The sequence below is a fragment of the Panthera tigris genome, chromosome A2 (genome assembly GCF_018350195.1).
Source record: "Panthera tigris isolate Pti1 chromosome A2, P.tigris_Pti1_mat1.1, whole genome shotgun sequence".
In the NCBI taxonomy this organism is placed as follows: Eukaryota; Metazoa; Chordata; class Mammalia; order Carnivora; family Felidae; genus Panthera; species Panthera tigris.
Window position 1 is genome coordinate 8,846,152 of NC_056661.1, and position 19,620 is coordinate 8,865,771.

A 19,620-nucleotide genomic window follows, 5' to 3' on the forward strand; every position below is an offset into this window, starting at 1 on the left:
TAAGGACACTATTAAGGCTCAATAGGCAGATCTGCAGACACCCTTCCAAATACCAGGGCTGAAAACACTGCCAACAATAGTTGACAGGCTGACAGTCCTGCCGCAAGTCAGATCCACTCTCTCTGGAACTCACGGACTCTCACCCTTTGAATCGGTCACAGGACGTCCAATGCACTTGGCCCCTGCCTCCTCGGGCCCACAGCTGATGAAAAGAGATATACTTCCATGGTGAGAAGGCCTAATCGCTTTTATTAAAAAATAACCACGCCTTGGTAAGTACAATCTTTTTACGCCGCACTTCTGAGAGATGACAACCTTAAGCATTAAACCTTGCAACGCGGAGGTTCCGTGTGTCGGAGAAGATTAACTCCAGACTCTTCAACCTCGTTGGAAAGGTCCTTTTCAGGAACTGCTAACCAACCCTTGGGTTGCCCAACTTCAGGAACAGACTCTCGGATTCGCAGGATACCTGTCGAGAAAGCACCACACCCTGACTGGACGTGCTCGCTCCGTGCCGAACGGAAGGTAAGGATTTCCCAGAATTGAAGGGGCCGACATCTGACCACACAGGCTTTCCCAAGAGATCCAGACTAGGCCAACACACCTTTTTCTCATTGTTGCTTCTTCTCCCCCTCTTGTGGAAACACAAAGCCCTTGCCTGCATTTCCCAAACCCTTGCACAAAGGGGGCAATCGCTTCTTTTGATTATGACCTTTCAGAAATAGCCTGACCGTGACCCTGTGAGAAATTAATTTTTCAATCCCTTTTTGTGAAGCGTTAGAAGGTTCAAAATTCAGGGGTGCCTGGGTGGCTCAGCCGGTTGAGCGTCTGGCTTCAGCTCAGGTCATGGCCTCACAGTTCCCGAGTTCGAGCCCCATATCGGGCATGCTGCTGTCAGCACAGAGCCCGCTTTGGATCCTCTGTCTCCCTCTCCCTCTCTGCCCTTCCCCTGCTTGCGCTTTCTCTCTCAAAAATAAACATTAAAAGAATTAAAAAAAAAAAAAAAAAAGAAGAAGATTCGAAATTCACAAGTCTTTCTTTCATCGGAAAGGGTAACTGACTGGATTCTCCTCCAAATTCACCGTCTCTGAATTAGCGACCTTACAGGATGTAATCCATTTGGTCACCAACAGCTCTTTTGAGAGAACACTCTTTAAAAAGCCTTTGAGGGGCGCCTGGGTGGCTCGGTCGGTTGAGCTACCGACTTCGGCTCAGGTCATGATCTCGCAGTTTGTGAGTTCGAGCCCCGCATCGGGCTCTGTGCTGACAGCTCAGAGCCTGGAGCCTGTTTCGGATTTTGTGTCTCCCCCTCTCTCTGCCCCTCCCCCGCTCACGCTCTGTCTCTCTGTCTCTCCTTCAAAAATAAACATTAAGAAAAATTAAAAAAAAAAAATGTACCCAATAAGGTGATGCTGCCTCAACACTCCCGAGATGATCTCCAACACCTCTGACCTTGAGAAGACACAGACCTTGGTTGGGAAATGCCTAGGAGTTCTCCCTCTAACCCAGATTAGTTACTCAGATGTGGCTAACGGGGGGTCCAACGGCTCTGCGCTTTCTTTCTAATGGAGGCCCTGAAAGAGAAAACCACTCAACGTGGAAAGCCTGACTCTTCGGCAACAACGCGTTCAAAGAAAGATCTCGACCGAAGGAAGAAATGTAAAAGTTGACAAAAGGAAACCTGTTGAAAATGGAGTCAGGAGCTCAGCAGAAGTTCCCAGCCCTATGGCTCCTCAGGTGCCCACTCAACAGGACGGGACGTACCCTGAACTACCACTTTGGCGACTACTTATTATCTCTGCAGGAGAAGAAAGGGTTCCCCCTCACCCCACAACAGGCCAGCCAATGACACAGTCACGACTCGGCCAATGAAAAGCCGCTGTATTTTGAAGCCCCGGTGTGCTCTGATCAAACTTGTGTTCGTAACAGCCCCTCCCAAGTCCCCCGCTTTCTTCTGTAGGAGGAGCACTCCTCTCCTTTGTCCTCCGGTTGCCGATGGCCATGGCCATGGCCGTGCATGGCTTCCTTGTCCGGAACTGCACTTCTCTATTGCTGCAAAACTCATTTTTGCTGAAGCATTGGCAGTTTGTTTTTAAGGATGACACGTCATTACTCAATAGCCCTATCCTTACAGAAAAATGAAAAAATTATGTAAAAATTAAACCTACTTGCGTGTTGGAAACAGACTTCAGTTCGTCCACGGATAAAAGTCGTCCAAATAGAAACACTAGCCTTTTACCAAGTGGAAAATTTTACCTGTTAAACTCAGAATCTGCTGCTTCGTGAGTACCTGTAATATTTTCCCCCCTCAATGTTTACTTGCAAAACTAAAGTAGAAATCCAAACTACAGAGAATTACTTTAAGAATGAGCCACTATAGGGGCGCCTGGGTGGCTCAGTCGGTTAAGCATCTGACTTCGGCTCAGGTCACAGTCTCATGGTTTGTGAGTTCGAGCCCACTGTCAGTGCAGAGCTTGCTTGAGATCTTCTCTCTCTCCCTTCCCCTCACCCACTCTCACGCAAAATAAATAAATTTAAAAATAAAAAACAAAAGGGGGGGCCCCCTGGGTGGCTCAGTTGGTTGGGCGTCCGACTTTGGCTCAGGTCATGATCTCACGGTTTGTGAGTTCGAGCCCCGCATCAGGCTCTGTGCGGACAGCTCAGAGCCTGGAGCCTGCTTCGGATTCTGTAGCTCCCTCTCTCTCTCTCTGTCTCTCTGTCTCAAAAATAAATAAACGTTAAACAAAACAAAAACGAGCCATTGTACCTTCTCCACAAAATATGTGAATCACACCATCAGGCTACATGCCTTAAACTTATGCAGTAATATGTTAATTTTTCCCAATAAAACTGGAGAAAAAAAAGCCGCTGATGAAGACAATATTATGTATACTGTTAATAACGTTTCTTTCGTGTTGTGAATTTGGGGGAGTGTCATACACTCATTAATTTGCACCAGGCTTACCCATATTACTTACAAAAATAGGATTTCCTTCCAGTGCGGTTTTCAAAGGACTTTGAAAACATTTGTGAAAATCAGAAGGTGTTCCTTTATAAAGTATCTATCCATCATACATTCTCTTGTGGTTTTGTAAGAAGGTGGGGCAAGTGAATTTTCCTACAATGTTTACATTCAAGACTACCCTCTGCAGCGTGGGTTCTTCTGTGGCTTCTCGCGGAAACGCACGGATGGCCTTCCCCCGTCCCTTACATTCATCCGGTTTCTCCCCCGCGTGCACCCATGCGTCCTCGAAAGACTGTGATAAAGGAAGGCTTTCGCCACTTTCCTTTCCATTCGGTTTCTCTCCAGTAGGAGTTCCGTGTATGTGAAGGTTAACAGCGAGTAGGACTGGACCGTACTGTTTGTGCACATAGCGTTTCTCGCCCGTGTGAGTGATCTCGTGTATTCAGAAAGAACTGGAACGGAAGGCTTTTCCCACATTCCTTACATTCATACGGCTACGCTCCGCTATGAGTTCTCTCGTGGTTTCGTAGGGAACTGGAACGAGTAAAGGCTTTGCCACAATGTCTACACTGATAGGGTTTCTCCCCGGTGTGAGTCCGTTCGTGTGTTCGCAACGAACTAGGACAATCGAAGGCCTTCCCACATTCCTTACATTTACAAGGCCCGTCTCCAGTGTGCTTTATCATGTGCCTTTGAACGTTTGAGAGAGTAATGAAGGCTTTCCCACACTGCTTACATTCATACGGCTTCTCTCCGCTGTGGGTCCTCTCGTGCTTTTGCATAGAACTGAGATAAATGAAGGCTTTCCCACACTGCTTACATTCATACGGCTTCTCTCCGCTGTGGGTCCTTTCGTGCTTTTGCATAGAACTGAGGTAAGTGAAGGCTTTCCCACACTGTTTACATGCGTAGGGTTTCTCCCCGGTGTGACTTCTTTCGTGTTTCTGGAGGGAACAGGGAAAACTGAAGGCTTTGCCACATTCCTTACATTCGTGAGGTTTTTTCCTACTATGACTTCTTTCGTGGTTTTGAAGGGACATGGAGGAACTGAAGGCTTTGCCACATTCCTTACATCTGTATGGCTTTTCTCCGCTGTGGATCTTTTCGTGACATCGAAAGTACTCGGGGCAGTCGAAGACCTTCCCGCACTCCTTACACTTGTAAGGTCCATCTCCGGCGGCCTTCATCACGTGTCTCTGAAATATCGCGAGAGGACTCACAGGGTTCTCACAGTCGTTACATTCACAGGGCGCCTCGCCCGTGTGACTTCTCTCGTGCTTTCGGAAATACTTGGGACAACTGAAGGACTTCCCACAGATCTTGCATTCATAGGACTTCTCCCCGCTGTGTCTCCTTTCATGGTTTCGAAAGTATACGGGACAGCTGTAGGTTTTACCGCATACCTTACATTCGTACGGCTTCTCGCCCCGGTGTCTCTTTTCGTGACTGCGGAAGGATCGAGGGCAGCTGAAGCCTTTACCGCACTGCTTGCACTCGTAGGGTTTCTCGCCGGTGTGCGTTTTCTCATGTTTTCGAAAGTAATTTGGGCAACTGAAGGCTTTCCCGCACTTCTTGCACTCATAGGGCTTCTCTCCAGTGTGAGTTCTCTCGTGTATCCGGATGTAACTGGCGTAACTGAAGGCTTTCCCACATTGCTTACACTCGTACGGCTTCTCGCCGGTGTGAGTTCGCTCGTGAATCCGGCAGTAGCTGAGACAACTGAGGGCTTTCCCACAGTGCTTACACCTGTACGGCTGCTCTCCGGTGTGCGTCCGCTCGTGTTTCTGGAAGTTGTGGCGATACCGGAACGTTTCTCCGCACTGTTTGCACGCGTAGGGCTTTTCGCCCGTGTGGATCCTCTCGTGCTTGCGAATGGACTGGCAGTGCTTGAAGGCTTTCCCACAGTGCTGGCACTTGTAGGGTTTCTCGCCCGTGTGGGTCCTGACGTGTACGCGGATGGACTGGCGATGTTTGAAGGCCTTCCCACACTCCTTACACTTATAAGGCTTCTCTTCGTATTCCTGGTACTCGTACAGTTTGTGGCCGGTGTGGGAGAGCATGTGCCTGCTGAAGGATGAATGATGCCTGAACACCTGTCCACAGAAACTGCATTTACGGAGTTTGATTCCAGTAGAAATCTTCTTTATCGGCTTCGGACTTGGATTCTGGCGGCGGGGGTCTCCGCGCTGACTACCTTCCTCACTTTGACAGGGACCCTCCACCACGCGCCTGCCGGAGAAGGGAGAAGCAGGTTATTAACGGTTTATCAGGAATTGCGTCCTCACTGCATTATTGCAATGAGATTTTTTTTTTTTTCCGCCATTTTCCCAAAAACACCGTGTGTGGGTTTCGTGCTGGTGGTCTGGAAGTGAACGTGTGCTAGGCATTCTGCGAGAGGACTCGATCGCAGCTCTTATCAAGAGAGATGGTCATCAACGGGGTTTCTGAAGACATTTTTCCACGTGTACTATTTTTCACACGTCGAACATCTAGGTCACATGACAGCAAAAATTCCTGATGAAAATATCCGAAAAATGAACAGACTTGAAAACTGGTCTGATTTGTTTTATTTGCTTGTTTGTTTTAATTTCGTGACAAAGATGCTCTCATGGGACACTCTTTTTTTATTTTAATTTATTTACTTTTAAGTAAACGTTAAAAAGGTGGGGGGGTGGGCACCTGGGTGGCTCAGTCAGTTGGGCGTCTGACTTCGGCTCAGGTCAAGGTCTCCCGGTTCATGAGCCTGCAGCTCGCTTCGGAATCTGTGTCTCCCTCTTTTTCTCTGCCCCTCCCTGCACCTCCCTCTCTCTCTCAAAAATAAACATTAAACAGTTTTTTTAAAAAATAACATAAACGAGTTCCATGCTCTCTACTAACTGAGTTGGCCAGGCACCCCCAGGGACACTGCTCTTATATGAGTGGGACTCACCTTCGATTTGTCTCATGTTCATACAGACTTTTACTGTTACGATCTTCCCATTTGTCTCCTACAACGCAGACCAGGAAAAATCAATTATAAAAAAATACTAAAATTATTTTAGCTGCTACATCCCTGATGAACCGTCACCACGGCTGCTTCATTTACCAACGGATTTGCTTTCCGCACGTAACCTCTCGAAACAGCACCGATAAACAAGCAACACTGGCTCCCTAGTTGATTAAGTGAATAAGAATAGTGACCAAGCAAATAAGAATATCGTCATCCCTACCTACTGAGGCCAGGTTCCTGAAGGTTTCCTGCATCACATCTCTGTAGAGTTTCTTCTGGGAAGGATTCAGAAGAGCCCACTCCTCCAGGGTGAAGTTCACAGTCACATCCTCAAAGGCCACCGAGTCCTAAAACATCCCATACATGTGTACAGGGGGATGGGTAAGACGGGCAGAACTGGCGATCTATACTCAATTCGTAAGAAATTCACATACGACCCTGACTTCTCAACATTTATTCTACGACTCGGTTCTCAGACTCCTCCTCTCGGGCCACACTCACGTCCTCGTGAATTTAACAGCGTCACGAACACACGGAATTTACTGCCACGTTTTTACGGTGATCACTTCAAATCTTCATTGCTCTCTACTGTCAGGGAACAGAACACCTTGGAGAAACGCTACAGAAACGGAAGAAATGTTTCCATCTTAAGACCATCAATTCTTTGTGAGAAAAACTTTCATCTCCTTAAATAACCACATCAGGCACTACTCCATGAAGCCTGGGGTCATAAGTGCACGATGTTTTATGAACAAAAACAGGAAAAAAAAAATGGAAGCTTTTTCTCCTATTCCCATCCCCAAACATGAGGAGCCAGGAGGATCCAAACTACCGTAAGATCCAGCTGGCCATAATGTCCTAACGTCCTGCAGGCCATTGCAGTCATATCCAGCTAGATGAACAACAATACTCTCATAGAAGAGTACAATTCTCATTTGTATAATATTTATCACGGAAATCAGTTTTGCCTTCCGTGCTGTCTCATTTCACGGACCAGGGGACTCAACTCAGACGGCAGGAAAAGACGTGACAACTTAGACATCCCCAAAATCCATATACTAACGAGTCTCAGAGTTGCCTCCCATTAATTTTTAGGACACAAAGGCACACAGACCAGAAGAGATTTTCTGACAGCATCATAACTAACCAGGGCCTTGTGACCTTGAGGAACATGTTAAGGCCTGGAGTTTGCAAGGGACTTCGCTGAATTCCACACCGGTACTGAAGATGTATGTGTACGGGATATGAAACAGAGTCCAAAAATCTCATCAAAGCCCCTTTTTCTGATTCCTGGTGCAACGGATACCCAACCAGCCATTTGAGAGGCTTTCCTCCCAACTTCTCTCATTTCCGAGTTCCTCTGTTGGGAAGGCAGGACAACAGTCTATCCAAGCACAGGAATCCCTCAACGGATTAATTCCCCTAAATGCTGGCCCGTGAAAGAGATCAGTAATTCAATGATGTCCATGTCTAGGGAACAGCGAAAATTTCCCACCCAGCAATTCTAATGCTAGAATGGACGGATTCAGTAGAGTGACAGCAAATGAGGAACATTTCTCAGGGAGTAATGAGGTGCCTCACGACCAGTAACGAACTGGTCAGTCGTAAGTATTCTTTCCACCATGGAACTGCAGAGCACGTTCATAAAAAGTCCTATTAGCTAGTGTGCAGAAGAGAATGAACATTAGGAAGCCGGAGACTGCTTAGGAAGCCTTAGAGTGGCGCCTGTGTGGCTCAGTCAGTTAAGCACCTGACTTCAGCTCAGGTCATGCTCTCCTGGTTTGTGAGTTCGAGCCCCGTGTCGGGCTCTGCGCTGACAGCTCAGAGCCCGGAGTCTGGAGCCTCCTTCGGATTCTGTGTTTTCCTCTCTCTCGAATTACAGAGATAAAAAGTAGTCATTTAAAGATATGTCCAGGGGCACCTGGGTGGCTCAGTCAGTTAACTGTCTGACTCTTGATCTCAGCTAAGGTCTTGATCTCAGGGTGGGAGTTTAAGTCCCAAGTGGGTGTAAAGCCTACTTTAAAAAAAAAAAAAAAAAAAGGGAAAAAGGTCCATAATATTCTATGCTTCTCAACAAGGCTCATCCTCAAGACAATCTATTTCACAAGAGTATAAGTGGCCGGGACTGTCCCAAGGCCTATTCAACCCAAGAGGAGGGAAACAGCCAACTTAAGTCCCTTCTAGCCTTATCACCTCCAGAAGGTGGAGTGCTTCTTCTGAGGATGACGAGGTTTTTTTTTTTTCCCCCTCATGACACCAAATATGTGATGTCTGTCCCAACACCACTTCTCCAATTCTATGTCACCAAACGGGTGTCTAACAGTTCAATTCACTTACAACACTAACACCCAGAGTCCACATCAGACTCCATAGGCGAAGAGTTCCGTCCCACACACTGCCCCTACTTCGGACGCTGGCTGTGACACTTCTGCTCGGCCGCCCACACATTTGGATCCCCTCCATGTGCCATCATGTACGGTAACTTACATGACACAGACAAGAGGTAATGATGCCAAGTCAGGTCTTAGTCATACGCCTAAGGGGAGTGGGGGGGGGGAGGGGATCTTGCAGAGCTGCCCCCTCCTCTCTGGACACGCCAACCTTCCTGCACCTGGATGTAGGTGTTCACCCACCTGGACACCCCCCGAATTGGGTCTGCAAGGGTTTTCGTGGAGATTTCATTCAATGGACACAATTTATGAAATCTCTGGCCATTGGTGATTAACTCACTCTCCATAGCCTGTCTTCTCTCTCCAGACGCTGGGAGCTGGGGCTCAAAGTCCCAAGCCCTTAATCAAGGCTTGGTGTTCATGGTGTGTTCAACCCTCACCCTGCTATGTAGTAGCAGTATATATTTATATTTACTGTGATATATATATTATATATAATATAATATATATTATATATTAATATATTATATATTAATATAATATATATGTGTGTATGTATATATATGTGTGTGTGTATGTGTATATATATGTATATATATGTATGTACATACATATATATACATGTATATATATGTATGTACATACATATATATACATGTATGTACATACATATATATACATGTATATATATGTATGTACATACATGTATATATATGTATATATATGTATATATATATAAAGGGGCAGCGCCTGAGTGGCTCAGTCTGTTGAGCATCTGACTTCAGCTCCGGTCATGATATCACAGTTCATGAGTTCGAGGCCTGCAGGGGGCTCTCTGCTGTCAGCACGGAGCCCACTGCAGATCCTCAGTCTCCCTCTCTCTCTCTGCTCCTCCCCCGCTCGCACTCTTCTCTTTCAAAAATAAACACTAAAAAAAAATGTTTTTAAAAGACACGATCGGGGGCGCCTGGGTGGCTCAGCCGGTTAAGCGTCCGACTTCAGCTCGGGTCATGATCTCGAGGTCCGTGAGTTCAAGCCCCGCATCGGGCTCTGTGCTGACCGCTCAGAGCCTGGAGCCTGTTTCCGATTGTGTCTCCCTCTCTCTCTGACCCTCCCCCGTTCATGCTCTGTCTCTCTCTGTCTCAAAAATAAATAAATGTTAAAAAAAAATTTTTTTTTTAATTAAAAAAAAAAAAGACACAATCACCCCCTTATCAGTTAGGTAATTCCAAGGGCTTCAAGTGGTTTTTGCTAGGAACTAAGAGACATACCTTTCCCACTGTAGCACAGTAGGTCAAACCCAAGTATGTAGAAAAATAAGCTCCCTAAAGACGGAGACCAAATCATTGGAGAGGAGGATGCTTCCTTCCCCTGTGCCCACACCTACCTCTCTACACATCAACTGGGCTTTTATTTAATATACGTGCACTACCCTGAAAGAACTAAATGCTTTCTGGTAACATTAGGAAGAAGGCCAGGATGTCCCCTCTCCCCAGTCCTGGTCAACCTTGTACTAGAATTCTTAACTAATGCAGTAAGACCCAAAAAGGAAAAAACAAAAAAAACAAAAAACAGTATGCAGGTTGGGAAGCTAGAAATAAAATGGTCTTTGCAGCAAAAGACAAGACTGTCTGTGGAGCAAATCGCATAGTCCCAGATGACAAGAAAATCCCTTCCAACTCCAGCTGACCCTTGAACAACAACAAGGGCACCAAACCCTTGGGCAGTCAAATATCTGGGTACATCTTTTGGCCACCCATAACTATGGACAGCCTACTGTTGACCGGGATCCTTAAGGACAACATAAAAGCCGATTAACACGTATTTTGTATGTTACGTGCCCTAGATCCTTCCAGTAAAGTAAGCTAAAGAAAACATTAATGAAATTATAAGGAAACGTTGATTGAAAAAGATCTACCCATAGGTAGGCCCAGCCAGGCTGGATCAGGCCCCAGGCGCGGTGGGTAATGGCTGCGGGCCTGGCCCCAGGATGGCCACGGTCCATCCCCTGGTAGCTTCAGCTGGGCCAGGCCTCAGGGTGGTGACAGCAGCCTGGAGGCTGGTGGAGCTGCCTCGCCCGCTGGGAGCTGCACCCCAGGCCCACGCCCCTCAGCAGCTGTGGCCACACCTAAGCGCTCCCACCTCCAGGAGGACTGGGGTGCCGTCCCCGCTGGCCTGGGAGGGACCTGACGACCGTAGCTGTCCCAAATGCAGCGCCAGAGGCCAACCTGCTTGCATAGGACTCAGTGGGTGTGGCCTCCTTGTGCATCGCCGATGAGTTTCCCCATTTCAGCCCAGCCTCCTGAAGACCAGCTCGAGATACGCCACCCGACCACCCCGTCAGTACACGGGCGACCTGCAGCCCTGCCCCGTGCCAGCACCTCCACGGGTACTCAGGAGGCAGCAAGCACTACCTCTGGGCCTGTCACTTTTGATTCAGTCCAGGGAAGGCCGGGCCGGGGGGTGGGGGTGGGGGTAGCTGTAAATAAATGCCTTGTCAGGGCGCCTGCGTGGCTCAGTCCGTTAAGCGTCTGACTTCGGCTCAGGTCATGATGTCATGGCCCAGGAGTTCAAACCCCGTATCAGGCTCTGTGCTGACAGCTTGGGAGCCAGGAGCCTCCTTTGGATTCTGTCTCCCTCTCTCTCTCTCTCTCTCTCTCTCTCTCTCTCTGCCCCGCCCCAGCTCACATCCTGTCTCTCTCAAAAATCAACAAACATTAAAAAAATTTTTTAAATACAAAATACCTTGTGGCTTTTGCTATCATCTCCTTAAAATTTTTTTTACACCCGCGTACCCACAGAGTTCAAACCTGTGTTAAAAGGTCAACTATACCAAGAGAGTAAGGAAAGCTGAAGGACAAAATGTTAATTTACAAAAGTCAATTACTATTTTTTTTTAATTTTTTTTTAACGTTTATTTATTTTTGAGACAGAGAGAGACAGAGCATGAACGGGGGAGGGTCAGAGAGAGAGAGACACAGAATCTGAAACAGGCTCCAGGCTCTGAGCTGTCAGCAAAGAGCCCGACGCGGGGCTTGAACTCACGGACCGCGAGATCATGACCTGAGCCGAAGTCGGCCGCTTAACCGACTGAGCCACCCAGGCGCCCCGCATTACTATTTTTTTTTTTAAGTTTATTTACTTATTTTGAGAGAGAGAGAGAGAGAGCGCGCGCAAGCACACGGGAGGGGCAGAGAGAGGATCGTAAGCAGGCTCCACACTGTCAGCAAGGAGGCCGATGCAGGGCTTGAACCCACGAGCGGTGAGATCATGACCTGAGCTGAAATCAAGCGTCAGACACTGAATCGACTGAGCCAACCAGGCACCCTTCACTTTCTAAAGATCCACACAAGAATACAGAACCCATCTTTGAGAAAGGACTAAACACAATTCAATAGAAAATGTAGCCTTTAGAGTAAATAGGGCAGGAAGAACTAGACATCCATAAACATACACACAAAGAATCCGTGCACAGATTTTACACCTCTCACAAAAATTAAACAATGGATCGTAGCCCTGCCCCCGGCTACGGAGCGTGACAGGGGGCATGGGCTTGGACTATCCCAGGGACTTGGTGAGGGGGCGGGGGGTCCAAGCACCACGACGCTGTGACCAAAGCGCAGCAAAGTGAGCACACAGGGTCAGTGGTGATGTCGACCACCCACCCGACCAGTCTTGAAACAGGGACCAAGGAGTCTAATACGTGAGTCGGGGGCTGGCAGGAAGGTGGGTGGGGGTGAAGGATCATAGATTTAGTGTAAAATGTTAAACTACAAAACTAACTCCTAAAAGAGAACACAGGAGAAAATCTAGGCAGCCCTGGGTTTGGTGATTGCTTCGGGGACACAATGACGAAAGCGAGATCCAAGAAAGAAAAAATAAATATGTTTTCATCCAGATGAAGAACTCCTGCCCAGAGAAAGACAGTGTTAATTAAGGAGATGAAAACACAAGCCACAGACTGGCAGAAAATCTTTATAAATCACTTACCTGATAAAGGACTGGTATCTCAAATATCCAAAGAACTCTTAAAACTCGTAGAAGACGAACAACCCAGTTAAAAATGGGAAATAGATCTGAACACGCAGGTCAAGGAACGGTATAAGGAAGCGTACAAAAGCAATTTGAAAATGCTGGGTCTTTGGAAAATTGCAAATAAAAGAGTTATCACCAGCCTCTAGGTGTAAACCCTGACAATTGTTTTTGGGTTGGTTGGTTTGTTGTAATGCGAGGGCCTGAATTAAGCTTTGATTGCTAAGGCATTCACTTCAAAGATGGCCATTTCAAGTAAACACACAGCCAGCCTGCAGGAAGAATAAGGCCCCAGCCCCTCACTGAGCCATCTTTTTTGTTAAACATCTTGATTGATTTCAATAACTATCTGGGCCGCTGGTTTTTTCTCCTTCTCCACTTGAAATGCCCGCTCTTGTGTTTTAAATTCACCAAAGAGGGGTGCCCGGCTGGCTCAGTCGCTTGGGTGGCCGACTGTGGCTCAGGTCATGATCTCACGGTCCGTGGGTTCGAGCCCCGCGTCGGGCTCTGTGCTGACAGTGCGGAGCCTGCTTGGAATTCTGTCTCCCTCTCTGCCCCTCTCCCGCTCAAGCTCTGTTTCTCTCAAAATAAATAAGCTTAATAAAAAAAATTTTTAATTTAAATTCACCAACAAATAGAAACCCTAGACGCCCATCCACACCCCAAGAAAAGCAGATCCCAAGCCCCCTGCCTGCCCCCCGCCGCCTCCCCAGCTGACGGAACCTCCTGTGTGAGCCCAGCTGTGCTGCGTAATTTCCAGGTCCTCTAATAAACCTTTTTTTTTCCCCCCAAAGTTTCCAGATGATCACTGCTGAACAGTGTCTCTCAATTCCAAGAACCAAAAGGGCCAGTCCAACCACAACACTGGTACCGGAAGGCTGAGGTCGGCACAAAACGACCGGCGCAGCAGGAGGACCGCATGACCGGCCTTGCGGGGACTGGGAGAAATGCCCTTTACCTGCAACTTGCTTACCAAACCACCTAACTCAGGTAGCTCCCACCATCTGGAAAGGAGTACTGTTTGTTGGGGGATCTGTCACACTGTTGGTGGGCGGGGGGGGGGGTCTGTCACACTGCGACGTGCTTGCGACGTGGGCTACCCGCGGTGTCCACCCCAAAAGGTCACAGTCGTCAGAGTAATCAAATGATCTCCCCAGAGCAGCAGGAGTCGGTCCTGGGGTTCTAATGAGACAATTCGACTGCTAATTAATTCTAAAGGCCTTAATTGACTATTAACATGCATAAGGGTCCTCCATACCTCAAGGCAAGGAGAGCTAAGGAGGGTGAAATTGCAATCACGAGGCTACTGTCATATCCCAAGGACAGGCTCTAGGCTAAAGGCAGGAGGAAAACAGTCCCACATTTGAGCAGTCTGGGAGAACTCCGCCTGTGACCAGAGTCAGTGACTCATGTCCGGACTATAAGCCCGAACCCAGAAGAGTGAAGCAGCCTTGCAACCAGACACCAACGGCACCACCAGAGGAAAAAAAAAAAAATGTAACAAAGCCCAACGGTCTCTGTGTCACTCTTCACACCTGACTCGAGGGGATATGGGTCCGATTCCGGGCATGATGGCGCTTAAAAAAAAAAAAAAAAAAATGAAAGGACAGATATAAATGTCATCAACATCCGGGGTGCCTGGGTGGCTCGGTCAATTAAGCGTCCGACTTCGGCTCAGGTCATGATCTCACGGTGCGAAAGTTCGAGCCCCACGTTGGGCTCTGTGCTGACCGCTCAGAGCCTGGAGCCGGCTTTGGATTCTGTCTCCCTCTCTCTCTCTGCCCCTCCCCTGCTCATGCTCTGTCTCTCTCTCAAAAAATAAATGTTAAAATTGTTTTTCAATAAATAAATGTCACCGACATCCGGTGTAAGCACCCAAGATCCCAGAGGACAAACACCTGCTCCTTGATAAATGCAAAAGCCCAAGGCACGTCCTGGGTGTTCCTCAATGGTCCTGGGTGTTCCTCAATGCTATCATACCAGCCTGCCGAGAGACTCTGGTCTCCGGCTCTAGAGGGTTCGCCTAAGGGGTTTTCTCAAAGACCCTGTGCATATCACACAGGAGGCAGACCTCAAGCCAGAAGTCTCTTGGGACTCCCTGGAAAGGAAAATTGCTAACTATGAGGGCTCACGGTGCCATCATCCAAAAGTGTCTGGTAACAGGGACACCTGGGTGGTTCAGTCGGTTAAGCGTCTGACTTCAGCTCAGGCCATGATCTCACGGTTCATGACTTCAAGCCCCGAGTCGGGCTCTGTGCTGACAGCTCAGAGCCTGGAGCCTGCTTCCGATTCTGTGTCTCGCACTCTCCTTGCCCCTCCCCCACTCAGATTGTGTGTGTGTGTGTGTGTGTGTGTGTGTGTGTGTGTGTATGTGCACGTGTCTCTCTCAAAAATAAATCAAAGTTTTTTTAATTACACACACACACACACACACACACACACACACTATACCTTAACTAAAAAATCAAACCTTCCTTGAAGATTTTATGCAGGAAGGAGAGAGGGGAATCAATTGGCTAATTGCGGGTTTTTGGTGGCTTGAAACAGGCTCCGAATTGTCACTCACAGCTGCCAAATACATCAACCGGCTGGTATCTCTCAAGACCCTACAATCCATTAAGTTTCTTAAAGATCCATCCAGGCCTCTATGCTTGTTTCCGCCGAGATACCACAGACCCTAAGCTCCCTCAACTTCCCCCTGAACAGGGCAGAACCAAGAAATACAGCCCCTGCCACCAGTGGAATCCCCTGAGAGGATTACCAGGGCCTCTAACGAGGAGGAAGAGGGAACTGGGAAGGCGAAGGCTCCCAGAGCTACCAACTTATACTAGGACCTCCTTCCAGACTTGGAGATTTGCTGCCTGGCTCTATGCCCATCGTGACATCACAGTGATCACAGCTAAGGCTCCCAGGGAATGGAAAACATTAAGAAGAGCCCATCTCCTGCTAGGCGAAACTGGGAAGGTCCAATGGGTTTTCTAATTCCTCAACCCCAACCCTTCTTTTCCTACCCTGAAGAGGCCCCCATTTGACCCACGCCCAGAGAAGGAGTCCTTGCAGGGCGCTCCCCCTAATCACAGCATGGCACTACCACATCTTGATTGGAACGGTCAAAACCATCCAAAAAGGCAAGAAACTCCTAAGAAAAAGCTTGTGTTTTCTTTCTCGGTCCCCTGAAGATGTAAATCTTACCAGCCTTTGAAATGTAAACACCCCAGCAGGTAACTAAAACTCCCCGCAACAGCTGGCCGACAGAAGGAACAAAGAGAGGCTACACGAATTAGGCTTTTCATGGGGTGTGTTAAATTACGTGGGAGGCACCGTCGAATCAGTGATGATAAACTCTCAGGTCATAAGTTATGGGTGGATGCTATTAAAAGAAGCGTTCTAGAAATTGCACGAAATTCCCGAGACTCCCCTATGTCCTGGTATAACGTTATCACTTGTAATTCTAGTTATTATCTTGGAATGTTACGTGCCGCAGAAATAAACAAATTGTCCTGGCAACGGCATCACGATGAACTCTCATCGGATCTTTAACCCTGGCCATTTTTAAGTCCTTTGTCACTCAATAGACAGGTGTTTTACTCTGATGCTCTTGCGAGTGATATTCAGAGATATTCGTGGAGATATTCTCAGAGATATTCGTGGAGAGGGCTATGACAAGCCCTCTCGAATTCAGGTTTCTCATAACTTTCAGATCATTCCACTGAACTGGGTAAGAATTTACAGTGCTCTCAGGAAAAACCGCATCCATAAAACTGCTAACCAAAGATCAAGAGCAAGGATTAATTACATAGGACTGAGTGAACTGATAAGGATAATTTTTATGACTTTTTGCTTAAAATTTTCGGACTCTTTAATCTTTTGCTTCCTAGATCTAAGAAAACCCTTTCTCTTAAGCTATGACTTACACCAATTTAGGATAAAGTATACCTTTGTGAACAAAGGTGAAACTATCACTTTTCCTCCCTACCTGATCTCTCCAGAATTCAGAAACTTTTAATGAGTATTCGCAGTCGCATAATAATACAGTTACATAAAATCAGTAAGAATCTAGTCTCCTTGCAAAAGGACACAATTGAAAACATTAGTTGTATTACCAAGGCTTTGACTGAAATGTTACGTTCAACTGAGACACACGTAGATTCAAGTATGAACAGACAGCTTTTTAAGGAACTAAGGCTGACTTTACAGAGCCAATAAAGCCCCGTGGAAAAATCAAGCCTGATACCTAGTTAATAGGGCTCCCAGCAGCCTTACCAGGTGACTAGGGAAGGTGACTTTCTGTAGGTGCAGGAACCTTAGGATATTTTGAGGACCTCAAGAACAGAGGAATTAAACCCAAGCCAATAGGTGTTGCAGGCAAAGTCTGATGGTTAAGTCCTTGGCTTGGCTTCCTAGCCACAAGAAATTTTTAAAAGTCCAACCTGGGGCGCCTGAGTGGCTCAGTCGGTTAGGCGTCAGCTCAGGTCATGATCTCACAGTCTGTGAGTTCAAGCCCCGTTGAGTTCAAGCCCCATGTCGGGCTCTGTGCCGATAGCTCAGAGCCTGGAGCCTGCTTCAGATTCTGTGTCTTCCCCTCTCTCTGCCCCTCTGAGCTCATGCTCTGTCTCTCTCTGTCTCAAAAATAAATAAAAACATTAAAAAAAAAAAAAAGTCCAACCTGAGATTCCTTATGCAAAGTTCCAACAAAGCAGACTATGCGGTCAATCACTATTCTTACTGCACTTATGTAAATTACCAGGCCAAATTTATTAAAACTAGACTCAATTTGCAAACCAATTCGTTTTACTATGGTTATCTTAGATAGAAATGGGGGTGGCTATACAGAGAAAAATTAAGTCATTAATACACCTTTATAAATATTAGATTCTAGGGGCACCATGAGATCAGGACCTGAGCCCAAGTAGGATGTTTACAACCCACTGAGCCACCCAGGCGCCCCTCACGGATTTAGTTTTATTGTGGGACTCTTCAAATTGGGGACAATGGTTATGGACTGGACTTCAGACTACTGCCCGTTCAACTATCACAGGATTTGCTACCATAATCCGACCTACTTTCTGGGTTTGGACAAACCCTACTCCTGGACTTTCAGCAGATTAACTAACCAGGCAGTTAATGTCCTCACCATCGATTCTGATTCCTCCGCATCACAAGGGTGGATTGTAGTGTAAACCCTGACAGTTTCGGGGTTTTTTTTTTCTTCTTTGCGATGCATGGGGCCTGACTTAAGCTTTGCTTGCTGAGGCATTCACTTCAAAGAGGCATACGCTTCAAAGACAGTATCTAGAATAAACACATTGCCGGCCACGTGACTAGATAAAGAGCCAAACCACCTCCTTTGTTTTGGAGATCTTGGTTGATTCTAACTGACCACTCAGACCTTTTGCTGTGTCTCTTGTGATTTAAATTTCTGCTCTTAAGTTTTAAATTCACCCATAATGAGCGTGAGCCAGTAAAATCACAGACCCCCACCCTTACCTCAATAAAATAAGAACCCAAGCCTGGGTGTTGTCTCTCTCTACCGAGGACGTGTGTGACACACGAGGACGTGTGACCCCCAGTGCGCTGTATAATTTCCAGCTCTTTTGGTTATAAATTCCCCCCCCCCAAGTTTCCTGGTGGTTACTGCTGAAAGGGAGACTTACAGTCATAATAACAGCATCCACAAGGGCCAGTCCAACCATAACTGGTACTAAGACCCAGCACAAAACATAGGCGAATGGGGAGCCTGGCTGGCTCAGTGGGTAAAGCACTTAACTCGATCTTGAGATCAACTTGTGAGTTCCAGCCCAACTAGTTTACTTGAACAAACACACCAAATACAGGCAAATGGAGAAGCAATCACTGGGAAATCCACAGGATGACAGAGTCTTCAGTTACAAAAAAAGAAACGTGATTCCAAAGCCCAAAACCACATGGAGAAAACTTAAAATCCTATTCCTAAGTGAAAGAAGCCATTACGACAACACTCTCTGGCTCCAAGCATATGACATTCTGGAAAAGATAAACGTAAAAGACAGTAGACGATCCTCGGTTGCTAGGGAATGAACAAGGGGAGCACGAGCACGCGAGATGTTCAGGACAATGACAATATTCTGTACGACACAGAAATGATGAAGACATGTGTTTTCATATTAGCTGAAGACCTGACATTGTGTAAGAGTCAACCCTACTGTAAACTACTCCAAAGTTGGCTCATCAAAATAACAAATGCACCAGAGTAATAGGAGATAAAAAAAATATAGGACAGGGGCGCCCGGCTGGCTCGGCTGGAGAAGTGTGCAACTCTTGATCTCAGGGTCGTGAGTTCGAGCCCCTCGTCGGGTGTAGAGATTCCTAAAAAAAAGAAACAAACCTTAAAAAAAAAAAACCTACCTCTGCTAAAAACTATATGTATATATTTATATATCATGATATATAAATATATGACAGTGTCCAGACAGAGGGGTTATGTGGGAAATCTCTGCACTTTGCAATCAAGTTTTCTGTACAATGTAAATGCTCTTTAAAAAGACAAGTCTTGGGGCGCCTGGGTGGCTCAGTCGGTTAAGCGGCCGACTTCAGCTCAGGTCACGATCTCGCGGTCCGTGAGTTCGAGCCCCGCGTCGGGCTCTGGGCTGATGGGTCAGAGCCTGGAGCCTGCTTCCGATTCTGTGTCTCCCTCTCTCTCTGCCCCTCCCCCGCGCATGCTCTGTCTCTCTCTGTCTCAAAAATAATAAAACGTTAAAAAAAATTAAAATAAATAAATAAATAAAAATAAAAAGACAAGTCTAGGGGCACCTGCATAGCTCAGTCAGCTAAGCATCTTGGTTTCCGCTCGGGTCATTATGTCATGGTTCATGAGTTCAAGTCCTGATGCTAGAAAACTGAACATCTTTAATTAATCCGAACTTATTTCAATAACCCACTATGCTGCTCCTGGAGGCCCGCAGCCTGAGACTTAGACGAGAAACTTCCACTCCATGCCTTGTTCCACAGCCCCGCTTTACAAATTCTGAGAAGGGGGGCACCTGGGTGGCTCAGTCCACTGAGCGTGGGACTTCGGCCCAGGTCATGATCTCCCCCGGTTTGGGAGTTCAAGCCCCGCCTTGGACTCTGTGCTGACAGCTCAGAGCCTGGAGCCTGCTTTAGAGTCTGTGTGTGTGTGTCTCACTCTCTCTCTCAAAAATAAACACTAAAAAAAATTTTTTTTCAATTCTGGGAAGGTATGAAAAGCAACGTGAGTTCCACCATGA

At 47.0% G+C, this 19,620-nt stretch overlaps 1 protein-coding gene across 1 annotated transcript in view; it reads right to left on the reverse strand.

The window, feature by feature from the left end:
- Positions 1 to 2,978: 2,978 nt before the first annotated feature.
- Positions 2,979 to 19,620, reverse strand: part of LOC102960042 (zinc finger protein 709-like) — a 63,573-nt gene continuing 46,931 nt past the window's right edge. The window contains exons 5-7 of the mRNA XM_042978245.1: positions 6,175 to 6,301; positions 5,895 to 5,952; positions 2,979 to 5,194 (exon numbers count right to left, since the gene is read on the reverse strand). Coding sequence (XP_042834179.1) covers positions 3,460 to 5,194; positions 5,895 to 5,952; positions 6,175 to 6,301 — 1,920 coding nt within the window. The 3' untranslated portion in view covers positions 2,979 to 3,459. The remainder of the gene's footprint in view (positions 5,195 to 5,894; positions 5,953 to 6,174; positions 6,302 to 19,620) is intronic.